The sequence below is a fragment of the Elaeis guineensis genome, chromosome 7, assembly GCF_000442705.2.
Source record: "Elaeis guineensis isolate ETL-2024a chromosome 7, EG11, whole genome shotgun sequence".
Taxonomy (NCBI): domain Eukaryota; kingdom Viridiplantae; phylum Streptophyta; class Magnoliopsida; order Arecales; family Arecaceae; genus Elaeis; species Elaeis guineensis.
Window position 1 is genome coordinate 13,923,149 of NC_025999.2, and position 21,997 is coordinate 13,945,145.

The 21,997-nt window shown below is 36.9% G+C and overlaps 1 protein-coding gene and 1 long non-coding RNA gene across 2 annotated transcripts; one reads left to right on the top strand and one right to left on the bottom strand.

The window, feature by feature from the left end:
• Positions 1-950: 950 nt before the first annotated feature.
• LOC140859114 (uncharacterized) lies at positions 951-13,126 on the top strand. The gene is made up of 3 exons (XR_012142600.1): positions 951-1,212; positions 2,683-2,789; positions 12,987-13,126. It is a non-coding gene; the product is annotated as an uncharacterized lncRNA (long non-coding RNA).
• LOC105033060 (uncharacterized) lies at positions 12,741-21,034 on the bottom strand. The gene is made up of 2 exons (XM_010907712.4): positions 18,469-21,034; positions 12,741-13,371 (listed from the first exon to the last, which is right to left on the bottom strand). The coding sequence occupies exons 1-2, from the start codon at positions 20,644-20,646 to the stop codon at positions 12,946-12,948; spliced, it is 2,604 nt and encodes an 867-aa protein (XP_010906014.3). The 5' UTR covers positions 20,647-21,034; the 3' UTR covers positions 12,741-12,945.
• Positions 21,035-21,997: the final 963 nt, after the last annotated feature.

Here is a 21,997-nt window from a genome sequence, read left to right on the forward strand (position 1 = left end):
TCTGATCCTGCTTGCCCGCTAGGGGGGTGGGGGAGAGGCCCCGCTAGGGAGGGGGTGGGGGGGGTGCCATCGGTCTAGAGAGGGGGGGGCGGGTGGGGAGGTGGGGTGCTCGCCGCCAAGGGGGGCCACTGCCGAGCCAAGGAAGGGGGGCGCGGGGCCACTATCGGGCCAAAAGGGAGGGGCGGATGGGGAGGGGGGCGGCCGCCGTTGGGCCAAAGGGGGGTCGGGTTGCCATCGGTCGGGGGGTGGGGGGCTGGCCGCCACTGGCAGAGGGAGAGAAGAGGGGGAAGAGGGAGAGAAGAGAAGGAAGAGAGGGGGAGGAAAGAGAGAAGAGGGGGAAAGAGAGACTTACAGCGCCATAGAGAAGGAGATCACCGTCGGAGAGGGAGAGTGCCATCGGAGATCACCGTCGGAGAGGAAGGAAGGTATGTTTTTTTTTGTTTTTGTATATAAGAGGAAATAACGCCATTTGAAATGGTGATTTTGGTGCTTTCAAAAATGCTATTTTAAATGATGATTTTGAATTATTTTTTTTTGTCTACGAGAGATGGGGAAGGTGGTGACGTGAATCTTATAAAATATCATTTGAAATGGTGTTTTTCACCAAAAAAATACCATTTCAAATAGTGTTTTATATATTTGTATTAGTTTGACAAATAAGTTTAAATATGTATTAGTTTGATAAATATTTTTTTTTAATATTATTTAGGTAACGAAGTCATCAAAAATTTATAGCTCTTTATAAAAAAAAATAATTACAGTTCAAAAATGATACCCTTTTTTTTTATTTGTTTAATAATGTTTGGAGAAAAATAACTCGTCCAGAGGATCCTGGTTGCCGAGATTGAAAATTTGTAGCCAAAAGATGATGCCTTTTTTTGGTATAATAATGTTTCGAGAAAAGGGATGCACGCAGCGCTGGTTGGAGACAATAAAAAATTTTTAGCCCACAAATGACGCCCATTTTTTTTTATTCTTTTCGTTTAATAATGTTTCGAGAGAAGGGAGGACGTCCAAAGCGCTATCATGGCCATGATATCTTTATTTCCTTTGTGATCTTCCTTGAGTTGCGTTGGACGACGATTAAGAGAGCGATTCATTGCCGCGCTCGGACCCCACAATACCCCTTGGGGGCTTCCTCTCATAGTCCCCTGAGATTACGGTTAAAGCCTTTCATCATCTCAAGGAACCCATGGCGCCATTCTTATCATGGTCGGGTACCATTCTCAACTAGCTTGTCCAGTAACTTCTCTCTGATCGTTAATTTGATATATGCTGGTGAAATCAGATGCTTTATGTTTTTAATAATCTTTAAGTTGGCCCTTCAAATAATAATAAGAATAATAATAAGTTGGCACTTGCAAGACAAGAATCGTGTTCTTTCATAGTTTGATACAGATTCTTCCAATATATTTTCTTTATGTTAAGAAATGCTGCTATTGTTCTTCCCCAAGCCCTATTGGTTTATAAAAGCATTGTTTAAAAGAAAACTAATTTTAGGAGATTCTTCGTTCGATACAAGAATTGTTAGTTACGAAGTGAAGAATCTTTTAACATCGCTTCTTATTATAAGTAGAATCCATCAACTCATACATTATGCTGTTTTATAAAAATCCGTTCATTTATTAGAGGTGTTAATGTTGAACAATCAATTGTCTTTCTTTCTTTACTTTTTTCCTTCTTTTTGTTTTGGTCACATAGTTTATCGGTAGTTACTGGGCATTATTAGACGATGTTAAATTATTTTTCCTGCAAAAAAGGGGAAAAATTGCTTGTCATATAGATAACCATCTAGCTATGTCATTGGTTGTACATAGGGAGGAACTAGGATTCCCCCTGTAGGATGCCACGGTTGTTAATGGATGTTTATTGAAGCAGTGACAAACTCAGGGCTAAAAATGGATCAGATACGGATCGCATTCTACTATATCCATATCCATATTTGTTTTATTTAATGAATACAAATATGGATACGGATATTAGTCGGATGTAAAAATTTATATCCATATTTGTTTTAAATGGACATTGATACAAATCGGATACCAGAAGTATAGATATAAATACGGACATAAGTTGGATGACTATACTTTATGATCATAAAATCAGAGATATTACCAACTAGATAATAAATCAAATTAATAGCATGTTAATATGGTCATTTATTTTTATTAAAAATCGATGAATACTATATAAAATTAAATAGAATTATAAGTAGAATCGGATATTCAGATATAGATCAGATAGTTGTCTATCCATATCCATTTCTATCTTTTTTTAATGAATATGGATGCTCAAATTTCTATCTATATCTGGATAGATTTGGATATGAAAACGGATCCAGATGGATATTATCTGATCCACTTCACCCCTACACAAACTTTATTTTATTTTTTCAATATAGATGAATTATATGAAGTTGGCAATTTATTATTCTCAATTAAAAAAGAAGTTAGCAATCTAAATGACGGAAGAAACTAACTTGCGGATTTCATGACAAGTTTCACTAAGTCAACCTAGTAAGATGTGAAGCTGATATGTTCTGCTTGCTAGCTGGAATATTTGTATCTACTATCCACATGTGCAGTCCCATTAAGTTAGATGGCATTCATGACTAATGAAATAGTTTTTACCTGCCAATGTCGAAAACTTATGCTCAACACAATAAGAGATGTACCTTTTCAGGTCGGATTCAGAAATATCGGAGTTGTCTTTGCCTGGATTTGACCATTGGACTTATCCTATGTGGAGAGGGATTCAAATTGGCTGAGCTGACTCCAAATGGTTTTCATGTGAGCTTCTTATCCTTGAATGTTTTAACTTATGATTACTCTCTTGGGAACATATGTTCTTATCTTAAGGCCTGAATGTAAGTTGGAGCATGTTTCATTTTTGTTGAGTCATGATGACTGATGGACACCAATGTGACTCAGTATAGATGTAAAAATCACTAGAAAAAGAGCCCCAAAATTAAGTGTCAAATCCCTCTTGAAAATAGAAAATATGTAACCCTCTAGCAAAATTTGAATATAAGACTCATAAGAGAATAAAAATGTAAATCAACTAAAAGTAAAATCTAAAAGCATTTTTTCTTTTTTCGCCCTTTAAGCATAATTTTAACCTGAGCTACTTCAATTTTGGTGCTGAGGATGTTCTAAACTTCTAGGCCTTGGCACAGCAAACAGACCCATAGACACAAACGCATTCACAGTCATTGGCATATTAGCTATCTTATGACGAGGTAGTTCGATGGTGACATTCGAATTAGAACATATGTTGAAAGGAAAAGGAAAATAGGAAATTAAATCACATAATTCTAATGGGCATGAAAGCTAATCAAATGACTGTTGCACCTTCATTCTTTGGGACTGCTGGTGCATCTCACATGCTTAGCACCAATATTAAGTGTATCTTAACTTTGGACATGTTTCAAATTACTCATAGTGGAATGATTTCTTCAATTGATTTTTTTTCTTTTTATTTCTAATTTATGGTAAAGGCCATATTGTATATATATTATAGTGAATTATTTCTCTTTAAAGTTTTTATGCTTTTGTTACCATATTAGTTTGATTGTTTTCCTTCTCATCTTTATTGGAGGTTCCCCTGGAGTTAAAAATAGGAATAAATAGAAGAAACAAAAAATAAATTTTGGCTGAAACCTAAAGAAAATTTGTTGCATCTTTTGAACTCTTAAACCAATGTGCTGTGTATTGTTAGTTGTATTGATTCCACATTCTTGTGATTGGAGCTTTAACTAACCACTAGATCGCAAAAGCTTAAGTTATTAAGAAAGGGGTCAGCAATGTATATCATGCCTTAACACCTCCCTCTCAGATGCATCTGGACGATGGATGTAAAGGCATAAAGAAGTAAAAAATGACTCAATATAACAACGAGGAACAAGTCAAAGTAAATCAGGAAAATTAAAAAAAAAAAAATTGAGTCAGTGGATATATGGATTGAGAATTCCAGCTCTGATGTCATGTCAGCTATCCACTAGAACCTAAAAGCTTAAGCTACCATTAAGGGGTCAACAATGTACAAAAGGCAAGATAATAACCAGGATTGAGTCAAGAGAAGAAAATATTTAAGATAGCAAATGGGCAAATTTAAGAAAATTGGCCTGATGAGGACTGGAACCCAGGACCTTCAATTCCAACACCATGTTAACTACTACATCTCAAAAGTTTAAGCTATTAAGTAACGGGCAAGCAAAGTATGTCAGGTTTAACCTGGAGAGCCAATGATCATTTACCTTTTGTCATTTATGTACCATTTGATTCAATTTCAGACCACATCTTCATTTGAGAAAAAGGTTTTGGTGGTGTTGGCTTCCAATAGGAAGAATTGACAAGAATGTAAGTGTTACAAGGTGAAAACACATGTCTAATTCAAATTATCCTAATTGTACAACCAAATGATTAGTTAAACTAGGGATGCTGATGCCAAGTGTACAATTTGAGATATGTAAGGTGTGCATATCCTAGAGGCTCTTAAGATGCAACGTTTGTATGTAAGAAATTTTTATTGATGAAAAGTATCTACAACATCCTTTATTCCCATGAAAGAGTACAAAAGGAATTTTATAAAAGGAAACAACTGGAATGGTACAATACTCCAATAAAAATCCAAACACATTTTCAAGTGCTAAGCTTAGTTTTTCTTTTTACAATTATTTTTGTTTCATTTTTTTTAGAACAATTCTTTGGAGGATAAGGAATTGTTGTTTCAACCTTTCAAAGCTTATATTCTTGTTTTGCTTGTTTCATGTTGCTAGATTTATCTAGCATAAGAATTTGTTGTTAGCGCCCACACTTACATTGAAAACTATGAATGGAATCTGCTTATTTGCAGTGCTTATGCAGGTCAAACTCTTTTTCCTTTTACCAACAACTTGTCTAAACATTGACAAAGTCCATTATAACATATATTCTTTAGTTATGATATGATTTTCTTCATGGTGAATCTCTGTTGGAACATCTTAATTTTCTTCTCTTCTACTGTCAGAGAGGGATATATGATTCTTAACCTGAAATAACCATACTTCGGGGAACATTTTGTGTGATAACCCGGCCCACTGGGCCTAAAGCCACAAAGCCCACCCTGAAAAAAAAAAAAAAAAACAGGGAAGAAGACTCCCGATCGGAGTCTTCTCCTTCCCCGGTTCCGATCAGGAATCGGAGTCCTAGGGCTATTAAAAAACCCTAGGACGAGCCCTATAAGAACCCCCCTCCTCTCCTCTAAGAGAGGATACAATAGTCACCGACGATCACCAGAGTTCTTCTCCGATTTTCTCGATTGAAGCCGCGGCCCCTCGACTCATGCTCGCCGCGATTTCACGCCGGTGGAGGTCATCGGAGGCCATGGTAAGTCCTTCCTCCTCTTCCTCTCTTCTCTCCCTTCTTTCCCATGCCTGTGCACACGACCGCCGGCGACAGGAGTCGTCGGATTTTGTTAGAGAAGAAAGCCCTGTTCTTCTCTTCCTTTTCTTGATTTTTTATGGCACCGACGGTCACCGCCGACCGCCGGCTTCGGCCTCCGAGCACGGGAGGGTCACGACCGCCGGCGACAGGAGTCGTCGGATTTTGTTGGAGAAGAAAGCCCTGTTCTTCTCTCTCTTTTCCTGATTTTTTATGGCACCGTCGGGCGGAGAATGGCCGCGATCGGCCGGTCAAAGGCACGGAGACCTCTAGGTCCCCTGTTTCGGCCAAAGAAGACCATGGGAACAAGAAAAAGAAAAAAAAAGAAAAAGGAAAAAGAAAAAGAAAAAGAAAAGAAAAAGGAAAAAAAAATAATAATAAAATAAAATATATGTGAGAGAAAATTTTTCTCATCTCTCTCTTAAGTCTTTCTCTCTCTAGAATTGGGCTTTCTCTCTCTACTTTCTCTCTATATTTTCTCTCTCTAAATTTTCTCTTTATTTTCTCTCTCTAGACTTTTTATCTCTTTTTATGGATTTTATCTCTCGAGAGTCATTCTCTCTCTCTGATTGTATCACAGACTCTAGGATAAACTTGAGATGAAAATATGATAACCTAAAATTACTCTGAAATTCATGCAGAATTGGATCCCGATCCGATCCTTATTCGAAATTGATAACATCAATCATGGTTAATCTATATTAAGTCATCTCGATATAACCTCTGATGATCTCAATCATGATTGCCACTTTTGAAGGATACGAAGATTCTCTCTCCACTTTCTCTCTTTACTTTCTCTCTCATGATTGACTTTCTCTCTCTAAGAAGGTCTATGAATCCTGTATCAAGTCATGCCTTCATCTTTTAGAGGTTCATATTGACTCTAACAAGATGATCCAAAGTTGCTTTGATATCCGTGCTGTATGTCAACCTCATTTGATCATATCAAGTATCTTTCAAATTCATTATTAATGAACTCTATTGATTGATCTTAATCTAATCTGTGCTTCACAATTTCTTGATCAAGTCACTTGAATCTGACCCTCAGATCAGAGATCCTGAATTACCCTAGTATCTGGATGGTCCGACACATCCGGTCAACAGTCTTCTTTTCTTATAATTTAATCTTATTATATTCATGGAATAGAAATTGACGATGATTTGATATTTTAAATAGGATTAGCTGATTCTTCTAATGAAGTCTGAAGATCTAAGATGAACGAGGTAAGTAGATCTTATGCTCCTTATTTATTTTTAAATGATCATGTTTTTATGCAAAGAATTGTTATTGATGAAATCATAATTTTTTATAAAATAAGGATCGGCATATGTGATATGAAAAAGCATGTTTTATTATGAGCATTGATTTCATGAATGTCTTATGAAAATAGCATGATTATGAAGCATGAATTTTATTATTTTTCCATCTATGTATATGTATGCTTTAAAAAAAAGATATAATGATTTCAAAGGCTCTCAGATGGCTATGAATGAATCCCTTCGGGAAGGTCGACATTCGGAGCTAGCATCCACATGAAACATGGCCCTGCCAGCGGGTATAAAGTTGGTACATGAATTAAGAACTCTGTCGATTAAGAAACATGGCCCTGTCACGGGTATAATAGTGACCTTAGCATGAACATCTGTGAGCAATATTTTTGAAACATGACACAAATACATGACAGAAATGATTTATGATTCATGATTGTAAAATATACATGATTTATGCATGCATGATAAGCTTATAACTTGTTTTATTATATGCTCTATGAAATATTTATTTTTACAATAATTATTATTTGCTAAATGATGCATTATCATAGAAAACTTATGCTTGATCCGGTAAGGAAGCGGAAGTCTACTTATTGAGCTAGTGTACCTCATATTCTTTTTGTTTTCTTTTTGTTTGAACAGAGAAATAAGGTTAGGATCGGCAAAAGGAATCTAAGCTTGAAGATCGGCATAGCAAGCTTGAAAATTTGACAGCAGAAGTTTAATTTATTTTATAATCATGGATTTGTAGTTATTTATGAATGTTGAGATTCGGATTGGTACTTGCTTTTGGATTTAGATGCTTTGAACCAATATTGGTTCAATTATTTGGTGAATAATGGAATTGAACCTTTTTATTTGATGGATTTTAGATGATTACGATGGATTGGCTTCGTGTTAGCGTGGGCTTCATCCCTCGGTAGCATGGCCATGTTATGTCCCGGATTTGGGGCGTGACATTTTATGGTATCAGAGCTTAGGTTATAATCATTGAAGATTATGATATAAATGATATAAATGATTAGGATATGATAAAATAATATCAGAGCTTAGATTTAAGATCATTGAGATTATAAAGTGATATCAAAACTTTATGTATGATCAATAGGATGTGACCGAGTGGAGTATGATAGATAATATCAAAGCTTAAGATTATGATCATAAGGACGTGATAGAATGATATAAAATTTAGGTTATGATCACTAGAGAATATGACTTAAGTGGTATTTAAAGTTAAGGTTATCATTATTCAGGATTGTGACTTTAGTGATATTTGAACTTGAGGCTAAGATCATGAGGAACATGATCGATATAAAAGAAAGGATTCAATAATTTGATTTCGAATCAATAGGTATTATGATGAAATTTATGCATAAGTGGCATATGATGCCTATAATAGAATTGATGAGTTATATCTTAGATTTTAATTAGCAAGGTTGATCTGAGTACGAGAAGTGTTGACCTTAGAATGAAGTGGGAGGTATTGATATATTATGTTAGGTATATTCGATGATATTGAAATGCTAAACCTATATGGATAAAGGACATGATAATTTTGCTGATTTTGATGTTAATTTCTTTGCAAAGAAAGGTTGGTTTGGAAGTTGTCTAAATGATTGTAAGATAAATCGAAGGTTAACTCAAATTAATTCTAGACATATTGGATTCTCGAGGAGTGATGAAGCTTATGTAATAAGTTCAAACATAGAAGGTGGATGAAGATTTAATTTTGATGTGCTATGCCTAAGAGATAGTAATGACAAGGAAACCTTAAATTTTATTCTAAATTTTATATGAAATCTGAAAGTTGGATCTATCTTTGATTGATTTAATATACAAAGATATTTTTGATAGACTTAGATAATTTGGTAAGTTGAGATTAGAGTGCGCAGCAAAAGCGTGATGGTCTGAATTGATTAGAAATATTAATCCTTTAAATCAAAAGATATTATGAAATACGTTAGTTGTAAATAAGGAAGGATTTTACTGATAATAAATGAATGCTAGAGAGAAAATCTATCTGATCAAGGAAAGACTCAAAGCAGCATAGGATAGACAAAAGAGTTGGGCAGACAGAAAAAGAAGAGAATTGGAATTTCACTTTGATGATCATATTTTTCTAAAAGCATCATCTACAAAAAGTGTCATGAGGTTTGGGAGACATGGCAAGCTAAGTCCACGATATATTAGACCTTTTGAAATTTTGAGCCGAGTAGGAGATGTTGCTTACGAACTAGCTTTACCACCATATTTATTCTAAGTGCACAATGTCTTTCATGTTTCACTACTAAAAAAAAAAAATTTATACCTGATCCAAATAATGTGATAAAGTATGAGCCATTGCAAGTTCACGAAGACTTAACCTATGAAAAATTTTCCTCCGAATTATTGATCGAAAAGAGCAAGTTCTAAGATGGCGCATCATTCCATATGTGAAGATTCATTGGAGTAATCATGAAGAGAGAGAGGCTACATGGGAGCTTGAAGATGATATGAAGACGAGATATCCACACTTATTTGAAAATGAAGATATGTTAATTTCAAGGACGAAATTTTTTTTTAGGGAGGTAGAATGTGATAACCCGGCCCACTGGGCCTAAAGCCACAAAGCCCACCCAGAAAAAAAAAAAAAAACAGGGAAGAAGACTCCCGATCGGAGTCTTCTCCTTCCCCGGTTCCGATCAGGAATCGGAGTCCTAGGATCATTAAAAGATCCTAGGACGAGCCCTATAAGAACCCCCCTCCTCTCCTCTAAGAGAGGACTCAATAGTCATCGACAATCACTGGAGTTCTTCTCCGATTTTTCCGATTGAAGCCGCGGCCCCTCGACTCGTGCTCGTCGCGATTTCACGCCGGTGGGGGTCATCGGAGGCCATGGTAAGTCCTTCCTCCTCTTCCTCTCTTCTCTCCCTTCTTTCCCATACCTGTGGACACGACCGCCGGCGACAGGAGCCGTCGGATTTCGTCGGAGAAGAAAGCCCTGTTCTTCTCTCTCTTTTCTTGATTTTTTATGGCACCGACGGTCACCGCCGATCGCCGGCTTCGGTCTTCGAGCACAGGAGGGTCGCCCCTTGCCGTCGGCCACCGTCGGGTGGGGAATGGCCGTGATCGGCCGGTCAAAGGCACGGGGACCTCTAGGTCCCCTGTTTCGGCCAAAGAAGGCCACGGGAACAAGAAAAAGAAAAAGAAAAAGAAAAGAAAAAGGAAAAGAAAAAGAAAAGAAAAAGGAAAAAATAATAATAATAATAATAATAAAATAAAATATATGTGAGAGAAAGTTTCTCTCATCTCTCTCTCTTAAGTCTTTCTCTCTCTAGAATTGGACTTTTTCTCTCTATCTTCTCTCTATATTTTCTCTCTCTAAATTCTCTCTCTAGACTTTTTATCTCTTTTTATGGATTTTATCTCTCGAGGGTCATTCTCTCTCTCTGATTGTATCACAGACCCTAGGATAAACTTGAGATGAAAATATGATAACCTGAAATTGCTCCAAAATTCGTGCAGAATTGGATCCCGATCCGATCCTTATTCGAAATTGATAACATCAATCATGGTTAATCCATATTAAGTCACCTTGATATAATCTCTGATGATCTCAATCATGATTGCCACTTTTGAAGGATACGAAGATTCTCTCTCCACTTTCTCTCTCATGATTGACTTTCTCTCTCTAAGAAGGTCTATGAATCCTATACCAAGTCATGCCTTCATCTTTTAGGGGTTCATATTGACTCTAACAAGATGATCCAAAGTTGCTTTGATATCCGTGCTGTATGTCAACCTCATTTGATCATATCAAGTATCTTTCAAATTCATTGTTAATGAACTCTATTGATTGATCTTGATCTAATCTGTGCTTCACAATTTCTTGATCAAGTCACTTGAATCTGACCCTCAGATCAGAGATCCTGAATTACCCTAGTATCTGGATGGTCCGACACATTCGATCAACAGTCCTCTTTCCTTATAATTTAGTCTTATTATATTCATGGAATAGAAATTGACGATGATTTGATATTTTAAATAGGATTAGCTGATTCTTCTAACGAAGTCTGAAGATCTAAGATGAACGAGGTAAGTAGATCTTATGTTCCTTATTTATTTTTAAATGATCATATTTTTATGCAAAGAATTGCTATTGATGAAATCATAATTTTTCATAAAATAAGGATCGGCATATGTGATATGAAAAAGCATGTTTTATTTTGAGCATTGATTTCATGAATATGTCTTATAAAAATATCATGATTATGAAGCATGAATTTTATTGTTTTTCCATCTATGTATATGTATGCTTTAAAAAAAAGATATAATGATTTCAAAGGCTCTCAGATGGCTGTGAATGAATCCCTTCGGGAAGGTCGACATCCGGAGCTAGCATCCACACAAAACATGACCCTGCCAGCGGGTATAAAGTTGGCACATGAATTAAGAACTCTGTCGATTAAGAAACATGGCCCTGTCACGGGTATAATAGTGACCTTAGCATGAACATCTGTGAGCAATATTTTTGAAACATGACACAAATACATGACAGAAATGATTTATGATTCATGATTGTAAAATATACATGATTTATGCATGCATGATGAACTTATAACTTGTTTTATTATATGCTCTATGAAATGTTTATTTTTACAATAATTATTATTTGCTAAATGATGCATTATCATAGAAAACTTATGCTTGATCCGGTAAGGAAGCGGAAGTCTACCTACTGAGCTAGTGTAGCTCATATTCTTTTTGTTTTCTTTTTGTTTGAACAGAGAAATAAGGTTAGGATCGGCAAAAGGAATCTAAGCTTGAAGATCGGCATAACAAGCTTGAAAATTTGGCAGCAGAAGTTTAATTTATTTTATAATCATGGATTTGTAGTTATTTATAAATGTTGAGATTCGGATTGGTACTTGCTTTTGGATTTAGATGCTCTGAACCAATATTGGTTCAATTATTTGATGAATAATGGAATTGAATCTTTTTATTTGACGGATTTTAGATGATTATGATGGATTGGCTTCGTGTTATCGTGGGCTCCATCCCTTGGTAGCATAGCCGTGTTATGTCCCGAATTTGGGGCATGACATTTTGTGGAGGAGAGAGACCAAATTGATATACAAGTCCATTATCTGTGTGCAAGTGTGAAGTTATGGTGATAGACAAGACTCCTATTCAATAACATTGGGTTTTTGGTAAGAAGAGAGAAGGGTTTTTGGTAATAAGAGAGACAACTCTATTGGGAAAATCTTTGCTCTATTCGATGTTACTTTCTTGGTTTTTACTACTATTAACAGTAGAAAACTTTACAAGATTGTCCTTCAGTTTCTGTGAAGTTATTGGTTGCATGTAGTCTAACCATTTATATGGAGGTGCTATCTACTCTCTGAGACTTTAATCTTGTAGTGTGGTTTTGCTATGCACGTACTTGTGCACACATTCCATCTTTTTGTTACATTTACATTTTTCTTTCTTGGTGCAACACTTAGCCTTTGCATTACTAATCGATCCATAACTAGATTCATTTTTTAAGTTAAGAAATGAGAAGATGAACAATTCTCGACTCTCTTAAGCAAAAGACTCAAGCCAGATCTTAAATGGAGCTTTGGAACATTTTTCTAAGGTAAAAATTGCAAATAACTTTATTGACCAATATCTGCTTCCCACTCTCCCCATCCAATTTGTTGTGAGCTCTTGGAGTAGTAGATTGGGTCCTTTCTCTTTTAGGGCTTGTTTAGATGCTGGCTGCTCTGATCTTCCTGAACCACACCATCTCCTATATTTTTTCTAAATAGAAGATCCTGCTAGAAAGATTTTATGAGAACAATAAGATTTCTTATCTGAACATCCCCTTAGAATTTTCAGTCCCTTAGTCATACTTTGTCATTTCTGCTGGCTTATATATGCTGCAAAGAAAGATATTGATGAGCATTAATGAGTAACTACTACTGAAACAAAAGGATACTATTGTATTATATAGAAAACATAAAACAATTATGGAATTAGGTATTCTCTCATATTATTACCGATTTATGATGTTGTATACAGACTTACTTAATTGGAACAAAGTGTGAGAATTTCTATCCCTCTGCTTACATTGGATGACCTTTGATGTTTCAAATGTGTAATTATACATATGATTGGACTAGAAATGATGTTCCTATGTGTAGTTGTACATGAAATTGGCCTAGCAATAGTGTTTCTGTTTCATAATTGTACATATGATTTGGCTAGCATTCCAGTTGCATGCCTGCTGACTTTAACCATTGCTCATCAACTCAATTGCTGTGTCTACAACAGAGGAGAGAGATCTACGGTGCTTGCTCAGTCCAACGCTACCAGAGAAAACATGAAAGCACTCGAGCTCTGATGTGGTTTCTGCTACACTCTCCAGGAGCTTCTCCATTTCTAAATTCTTGAATAACTGGATATAATTTCTGTGGGATTTCATTAGCCAAATTGCTTGTTCAATTACAAACCTTCTTATTCTTGGAACCTTAATTTCTGGGTAACTGTGTTCTCTTAGTATCTGTACCAGCTTCTCCACAAGGTCAGTTTCTTTAATGCCAGCTCGTTCAAGTTCCACAGCATATTCTGTAGGGCCCATGAATTTGCAGATCTGTGTGGCAAGCCCAATTGATACCTCCAGTAGTTTATCTTTCTCATACATAATAGCTTTCAACACCTGTAGAAAAGCCAATAAGGTTGAGTTACGTATTAGAACTATGCATTTCTCTTAGTGGGAAAGGAGATGGATTGCTAATAAATATCATATTTTTGTAGATTTTAAGTTCCGAAAGCTATTTCACGTTTCCAGCCCTCCAACCCAAATCCTCCTGAAATAACAGTACTTATTCTCGTTAATAATCACTGCTTTTTAGCATGTCTATAAATCAGGAAGAAAATTTGTTGTGTTAATTTTTGTGTTATGTCACAATATTAGATACTTTATTTCAGTTTTTTGTTTCTTTTACTATTTGTGACCAAAGTAGCACTCCTTGTCTTTATGTGCTAGTTCTTCAGAAACCTCTACAAGGTATAACTGAAGCAAAAATGGTACAAAACAAGCTTTGACTACGTTTATTCTACCAGATGATTATTAAAAACAAGCCAAGTTTATTCTGGAAAGAAGACAATTTTCATGTAAAGAAATCTGTACATTTTTCTTTTTAAATAACAATCTGAGCCCATAGTCTATCAACTTTTTTAGGGAAATTGCCATCAGTCATTCTAGTTAATCTTTATTCAAAAAACATCATAACAGTGTATTAAAGAAAATATTAGACAAATCATGCCTACCAAACTACTGCTGTTATGTTTAACTGATCTTATCTCCTTCCTAATTTTATTCTGCTGGACTCCTTTTGATTATTGATAAATCTGTAATCTTATATTCCTAAACATGCGTTTGCACATGTTAATTCTAGATTGTGTTTTTATGTATGTAGAGAGGGAATATGTTTTTAGAGTATCCGCTTATGTTTAACTGATCTTATCTTTTTCCAAACTTTATTCTGCTGGATTCCTTTTAATTATTAATAAATCCATAATATTTTATTTCTAAACATGCATTTGCACATGTAAATACTAGATTGTTTTTATGCATGTAGAGAGTATAGTTTTAGAGTATATGGGCCAATTTGCTTTCTTGGAAAAATGAGTGATAGTGAATTCAAGATGAAAATCAACACCATTGATCATGATATTTGATATCAAAATTTTCTAGAAACAAAAAAAGAAAAATTCATTTGGAAGTCTTAGTTATGCATCTAATGGATAGACAAATGAACAATGTTAACGTAACTAACTTGTAATATTAATAGGGCTGTTATCATACTCAAAGTTCGGCTTATATACACCCTATTACATACTATTATAACTAAGCAATTCATACACAATTTTAATTGACAGAGATTTGATTCTTTTCCCCTGTTTTAATTGTCACTTCGTTCGCCAACACATTTGCCATAGTACTGTACAGCTTCGCTCTATTTCCTCCATTGATTAGATGCACATATCTTCACTTAGGCCCATTCATCCCAGCATGTTTGAGATTTAGTTTCCAAGCTCAAGCTGGGTTCCACAATACCATCTTATGTTATTTGGAGGGAGAGGGGGGGGTGGTTGTTAATGTAACCAACTTATAATATTAATGGAGTTGTTATCATACTTAAAGTTTGTTATATCGTTGTTGTCATACTTAGAGTCTGTTATAGAGTAGTTATCATACTCAAAATCTATTATAGTTAGGCTTATATATACACCTTGTACATACTATTGTAAGCAAGAAATTCATATACAATTTTACTTAACAGGGATTTCATCTTCTTTTCCTGTTTTAGCAAACAATTCTAGTGGCATGTTGAGTCATAGTTTTTTTTGGTAATTGTTTATAGTTTAGTAAGATTCTGGTTCAATTTTAGTTGAATTGCAGCTTCTTTAAGTTTGAAGAAGTCTGGTCAAGATTGACTATTTGAATTCTCTTTAATAAAACCTATAATATAGTTTAGCTTGCAGATTGCATTTGCTATCATGCATCTTCTATCCAGTTGATGCAGATACTAATTAAGATATTGGGCAACTTAACATAGATCATGATTGGAGGCATGCTTTTTGATTTGAAAGAATTTTATTGGGGAAAAATTTAGGTCAAATGCTCTCTTTATATCATGAATTGAGGTACTGTACCATGTTGGCTTGTATTTCAAGTTAGCATCATTGCAGTATTTATACTCTATAAACATGGTATTGTGTTAGATACCATTGTACCATTTGTGTTGGTCTATGCCATTATTTGCTTGTTTGGCATTCTCCAGCATAGATCAGCAAGGCCTAACACAAACCAATTTCAGCTGCCTCAAACTTCAACATAGTTTGGCACAAGGTTTGTTGTGCCCATAGCGAGGCTCGGCTGGTCGACTGGCCGCACAGTTTGATAGGCCCCCATGCCGTTCAATACAACGCTCAAACTAACATGGTAGAGAGGGAGGAGGGAGAATGAGAGAGAGGAAGAGAGAGTGGGGGGAGGGAAGGAGGGGGGAGGGAAGGAGGGCTCTTGGAGGCTGCTAGAGGGTTGTCGGAAGCCTACTGCACCTATTGGAGGGCTGGAGGATGGGCTCTGCTGTCCTCCAGTTCAAAACAGGGGCTTCAACCCTTGTTTCGGTTTTTATTTTGAAGATTTCGAGTGAAGTCAGCATTAACATTGCTGACTTCACTTAATTTTGATCAGTAAGAGCGTGGAGCTCCTCCTTTGGCCCTCCAGCTAGCACAGCAGGCATCTGGTGGCCTTGCTGGCCTTTGGAAGCTCTCTCTCTCTCTCCTTGTCCCTTTCCTTCCCTCCCTGCCTCACTCTTTCTTTTCCTCTCTTTCAATCTCCCTTCACCCCCTCCTTTGCTGGTTTCTCATTTCGATTATTGGAACCATCCTGATCCTAGCATGGCTTTGTATGCCCCAAACCTGGCAGTTCGAGATGATTCTGTAATCCTTTGTTGGGCACATAAGTGGCACAGTTGTACATGGTATGTAAAATGCTGCCTATGATCGGAATGATGCATGATTACATATGTACATGGTTCCATCCATATCAGGCATTAGTTTTCTTTTTGTAAATGCTTGATGACTCAAAACCAACAATGGACCATCCAATTGAAGAGCCAGACTATTGAATATGATCTATGCCATAAAAATTAAGTAGAAACAAAGATCTTATTTTTGAAAAATGAAGATTTTATAGTATGATACTATGTTTTCTGTGATCGAATCTTCAAAACCTATTAAATTTATATGTATTTTAAGATGTATGCATCATGATCAATAATTGTATTTTCAATTTATATGTTGTCTAATGGAATTTACCATACTAATGTAATTTATACATTGATTTTTGTACCCTCTTGATGTGTACATTGGAATCTCAAAAAGACGAGATATTTTGGTTTATTGGCATGTTTAAAGATATAGATTATAATCGGTACTATGTATCATCGATTTGGATGGCACATCACTGATTTTAGAATCATTAAATATTTTATCAAAGATTTAATGTGTAATATTATAAACATAAAAAACTGGAATATATTGGAATTTATTTCAAAATGGTAAGTTTGTTAGTGTGATTATACGTGAGAGGATGCATGGATCCTTTGTGATTAAGAGTTTAGCAATATTCAATATTTACATTTGAAGTCCCTGAAACTGGTATCTCATGACTTCAATACAATATGGTCAGCACAGTATAGTGCACGCGCCATAACAAGTCAGGTTCCCAATACTTTTTTCTCACTCCCATCCATGATACCATCCAAAACTGGGTGGTCCAGATTGTTACTGGTGATACAATGCGGTTCCACTCAATTTGGATTGGTATAGAGCAGTTCGGCTCACATACAGAACTGGAAGTTGGTACCATACCGATATGGTACGATACTGTTGGTATGGTAGACCTTGCTTACATTTAAAAGGGTGTCTTGTGTTTCAAATAAAGATATTATATAATAATGCAATTAAAGGACATGAGGAAATAGGAAATATGCAGTCATGAAACAATCTGATATAACGAAAGGAAGGATTGTTTACAAGTAATGATAGATCTAATCAATTATTGGGTAAAACTCTAAGAGTTCATGGACAATGAAAGGAGTTCTGTGATTGAAAGAATGAATATGGAGAATGTAGAAAGTCAAAGAACATTTGATGTGGCACAGAATGGGTCCTTTGCAGCTCTGCTTACGATGCAATGGCTACTAATGAAGGTACATGGAAATTGTTCAGCACGAGTGAAATACATTATCCTAGATGAAGGTCCTATGATGTGATTTCTGTAAAATGGGTTCCATAGAAAGAATACTACAACAACTGATTTGGGATGAATATGTTTGACTCATGCTCACGTATGAAGTGAGCTTAATGTATAGTTAGAAACATTTAAAATATAGGTTTAAGATGTGAGTGGTGGGAAATTCAAAGAGTTCTAAGAATCTAAGGCTGGAAAGTATCAAACTAAAGTTTAAAGTTCTCCTTAAGAATTACAAAGTATCTGCTGGAACCTGTTGAAAGAAATTCACAAACACATTCATTGCGTCAACAGCAGCAGCAGTGGAAGCACATCAGGGGATGCTCATGGATTTTAGTTTCTGAAAAGGCATGGTGAGATGAACAATGCTTGTTTCTTAGTAAGACGAATAACTTGAGGTTCTTCCAAATTTCCAAAACACAACTAATTCAAAGGAAAGAGTTATATAGTTAGCAATAGACATGATATTTGTGTTCTTTGATACTCTATTTGTAAATCACTTGCATGGAAAGAAAATGTATCCACAAAATATAGAAGGTGGAAATCTAGGAAAGAAGGCTATAACTAATGGAAGAATGACTTATTACATCCCAATTTTTGTTTATTATCATATTTGGTCTGCTGTTTGTTTATAAATGCTGCAGGTTTTGCCAGAACCATTTCTTCAAGAGGGTTAGGATTTTGTGTTTATCTTATTTTTCCTACCTCATTGTTTTCTTTTGTGCTCTAGGATTTTAAACAGAATTTTGAGTTTAACAAATTAGTTTGGAATGCATGTTATCTATCATCTCTATATTTTCTAAACTCAATTCTTTGGGCAAGATAGTGTACTTGAACCATGATGCTTATAGTTGTCAACGAATTATATTGGCCTTTCTTCTTCTTCTTTTTTTTCCAGTTTATGTTTAGGCTAAGTCAAGTGGTTGAAATAAGAAAAGTAGGATCATGTATAATAACAGAAGTATCAAATTAAGATAATTAGGGGCTTACAGTAGGTAAGGCAGCAGTGACTCCCCTGAGGCTATCAGCACATTCAATTCCAGAGTATGCGCACAAGTTTCGAAAGATTCTTGCAGCATTTATTTGGAGCACTGGATTATTTAGTGCACTGATGAGCCGCTCCAAAATTCTCTGCTCCTTCAAGATCCGCTCACAGTTCCTCCGGCTTTCTAGTGCCAGCATTGCTAGTGCCTCCCCTGCTTCATCGCTCACTGAGTGCTCATTTTCTGTAAATCCTGGCCTGAAGAAGATAAATAACAGCAGTTTAATAATTCCACCTGTGCTCCCAATCTGCTCCCTTGCAGTTTCATCCATTGCCAGGCTCGTTAAAATCTCAATCCCCAGCTTCTGCAGCACCATGTGGTTCTCTCCATACTGCAAGATCTCCCTGATGTTGCTCACTGTGAAGACAATCTCTGAGATTTCCTGCCGAAGCATTTTTCCAGTATTACCTGTTGTGCTCACCAGCATCCTCACCAGTTGCAGCGATCTCTTGACTGCTTTGATCTGGGACTCTGATGCTAGGTCATTTCGCAGCAAGCTCTGGCTAGCATTTGTGAAGTCTATGACCTTTGGCAGGAGGCCTCTGGCATTCCCAATCTTCCCACAATTATCATGATCATGAGCAAGTTTTTTCAGAATTAACAGACCCAGTAGATTAAAAGCTAAAAAATCATAGTTTGTTGGATCAGAAATAATGGATCTCTGATAGATTTCATGGGGCTTGGCATTATAGCTGTTGCTAGTATGCAGCAAAGACGATATCGACTCCATTGCTCCTGGAATTCCAGCAACTCTTAGTGCATTTTGCTTCTTCCCAGCAAGCTTTGACACGATCTCCGCGGCACATCGCCTGATTTCTTCTTCAGCTGGATTCTTCCAGTTCAGCATCTCGATCAGTCTTTCGATCACCCAGGTTGAAGTGCCAATCTTGCGTAGAGTCTCGGAGGTGAAGTGGTTGCTTTTTACAAACTTCTGCAGCATTTGAACCCCGATGAGTTGCTCATCCTGATAATCAGAGTCCAAGAGCTCCTTGGCAAAAGTCACCAGATCCATTTTGAGGCCATCGAAGATGCTCCCACTGATGCATTTAGAGTATGCATCATAGAAGAACCGTTTGATTGATATAATCCCAGATGGTTCTAGTTCGCACTCCCTGCTTACTTGCTTCAACAACTTGCCATATGAGACCTTCCAGTGCCAGTAGGTCTTCTCCATCAGGAACATCAGGGCTTCGGCCAGAGCCAGCCCATAGAATATGTTCAGTGCTGGCCTCCTGTTTCTTTTGTCCATTTCTTGTCCTACCTCACCATAATCCTGCTCAATAAGGCGCATCAAGGAAAGCACCACACATGCAGTAGCTGATAAGAGCTGCAGCCATATAAGGATCATGCTGATGTTTTTTGATAGAAAGACCCAGCCAGCATGAGGGAGAAGGGGAACGTTGGGTGCATACCATGTTCGCTGGGTCATACTTCGAAGAACTTGCTTTTGGGTTTCTCTCATGGTTTGGTTACTTCCTTTAGGCCTCGGGCTGCTGTCACCTTGTGGTCGGACAATGGAGAACGGATGGAATATTGCTTTTATAGCCCGAAAGAGAAAGCGGGAGCTGGATCTGAGCGCTCGGAAGCTGTAACGTCCACCTGCTGCTAGGGTCCATGTTGCCTGGTGCTGCCACTCGAGCTCGTGGCTCCGACTGAAGATTCTGGTGCCTTCAATGAGGAGAATTATGGTCACAAACCAAAAATCTATGTCCTCTAGCAGCACTGCGAACCCACCAAGAAGAACTACTGTAGCCCAGATGAATGCTAGCGTTCCAAGGCCACTTGCAGCTTTTTCCAGGATTGCAAGGTGAAGGGCGAAGAGGGTCAGCTTCTTTTCAGGTGCTTGAAATGTGCTGTCTGTGTTTGCCTTGTTCCCATTTCGTCCTGATGGGTTGATATCACTTGGTACTCTCACAGGATCAGTGTTTATCTGAGGTTCAAAAAAAGTAGAGCCCAAGTAGTTGACCAGATTGCCGTTGCCTCCATTTGGATCCTCAAAGATCTCCAGTTGGATGCTTGGATCACCTTCCCTTGGTTGTTGTTTCTTAAACTTCATTGCTGGAAGCCTGGAACTTCCTGATGACAAATAAATTGTCAAAGAGCAGTTGGTGCATCTATATGACATGCATTAAAAAAGTTGAGAACTGGGTGCCTGTGGATCTTATTGAATTTATGTCCACTCAGCAGCACAGATGTTGATGAATTGATAGTGATTTCTTGGGGTGGAAGAAGGTAGGAGACTGGTGGAGGCGGAGTTTACTTGAAATTTGTTTGGAAAATTTTTAAGATCAGTTCTTTGGATGGTTGGAACACTAGGACCACGCTTTGTTCATTGGAGTACTTTCAAAGGTGGGGGTTTGCCTGGTAGAATTGGCTAAATGGGGGTTTGCGTGGTCGACTTATGATGTAAGATTGGAAGACTGCAATATCTCTTTGTTTCTGTCATTTCTGAACTGGATGAGGGTATGCTTCCTTCTCTGGCTAACATCGTTTTGAGTTGTGCACTGTTTAATATGGATTTCTTTTCTTACTGTTCTGATGTTCTTTTACCATTATTAACCTCTACCATGATGTTTCATGCATCTAAAGATCTTTCCCTCGTTCTCTCCACCATCCCTAGTTACTTTAGTCTATTCTTTATGATTTTAGATAATTCTGGTGGGGTTTTTCTTTGGATGTGCATCTTCTGATGGATCAAGACAATCTCCGAATGCCTAACGACAAGTCCAAAAGGATGTGCCTCCTTTCTTATTGATTAATATCTCCAGGCAAACACAAATCAAGGTTCCAGGTTCTGGGAATTATGATTGACTAGTTCTGTGGCAGCGTTTTGGGTTTTAGGTGTTTAGTTGACTATTCTTCACATTATTTATTTATTTATTTATTTATTTGTTGTTTGCTTGTCATCAGCCTCAAGTCTCATTAGACTTTAGTCGATCAATGTGAAGTTTTCTGCTGGGCCATGAATAACAGGTTGGCACCGATTTTCTGAATTATGCCCAAGGAGCATTCTCTTTCAAGGTAGTTCAGAGACTGGTCCAGCAACTTATTTGAGCATTGATGATGGCCTTTTGATTGCTTAGGACCTGATTCTAATTGTGTATTCAGTTGCTGAAGGCCTGGCAGCTATGAAGTCTTGATTATGTCATGCAACCATTCCTTCTTCTGTGTGTGATAATGTCCAACTAGCTCATAATTAATCATTCCATCCCTGTAGTACATGGATCAAAGAACGGGTTTAATAATTTTATTTATTGTTCTTGTTAGGCATGCTGATGGTTCAAATGGTTCAACCGGACCAACCGGACCAACCGGGACAGGGAATGAAATATAATGAGGCTTATACTAGAATTTGGATCGATGTCTGATCAACTCAATGTTGGGTCTGATTTGGGATGTTGCAGCTCTGTTTGTTGATAGTTCAATACATAGGTCCCACAATTTTATCCTGGACCGAAACCAAGAGGTTGTAATAT

Bases quoted from the DNA above. Each gene is read 5' to 3' on its own strand.
- LOC105033060 (XM_010907712.4), bottom strand. From the start codon at position 20,646: ATGTCATATAGATGCACCAACTGCTCTTTGACAATTTATTTGTCATCA. The intron at 13,372-18,468 runs GTAAGCCCCTAA...GCTTTTCTACAG, and splicing joins TCACTGCTGCCTTACCTACT to GTGTTGAAAGCTATTATGTA.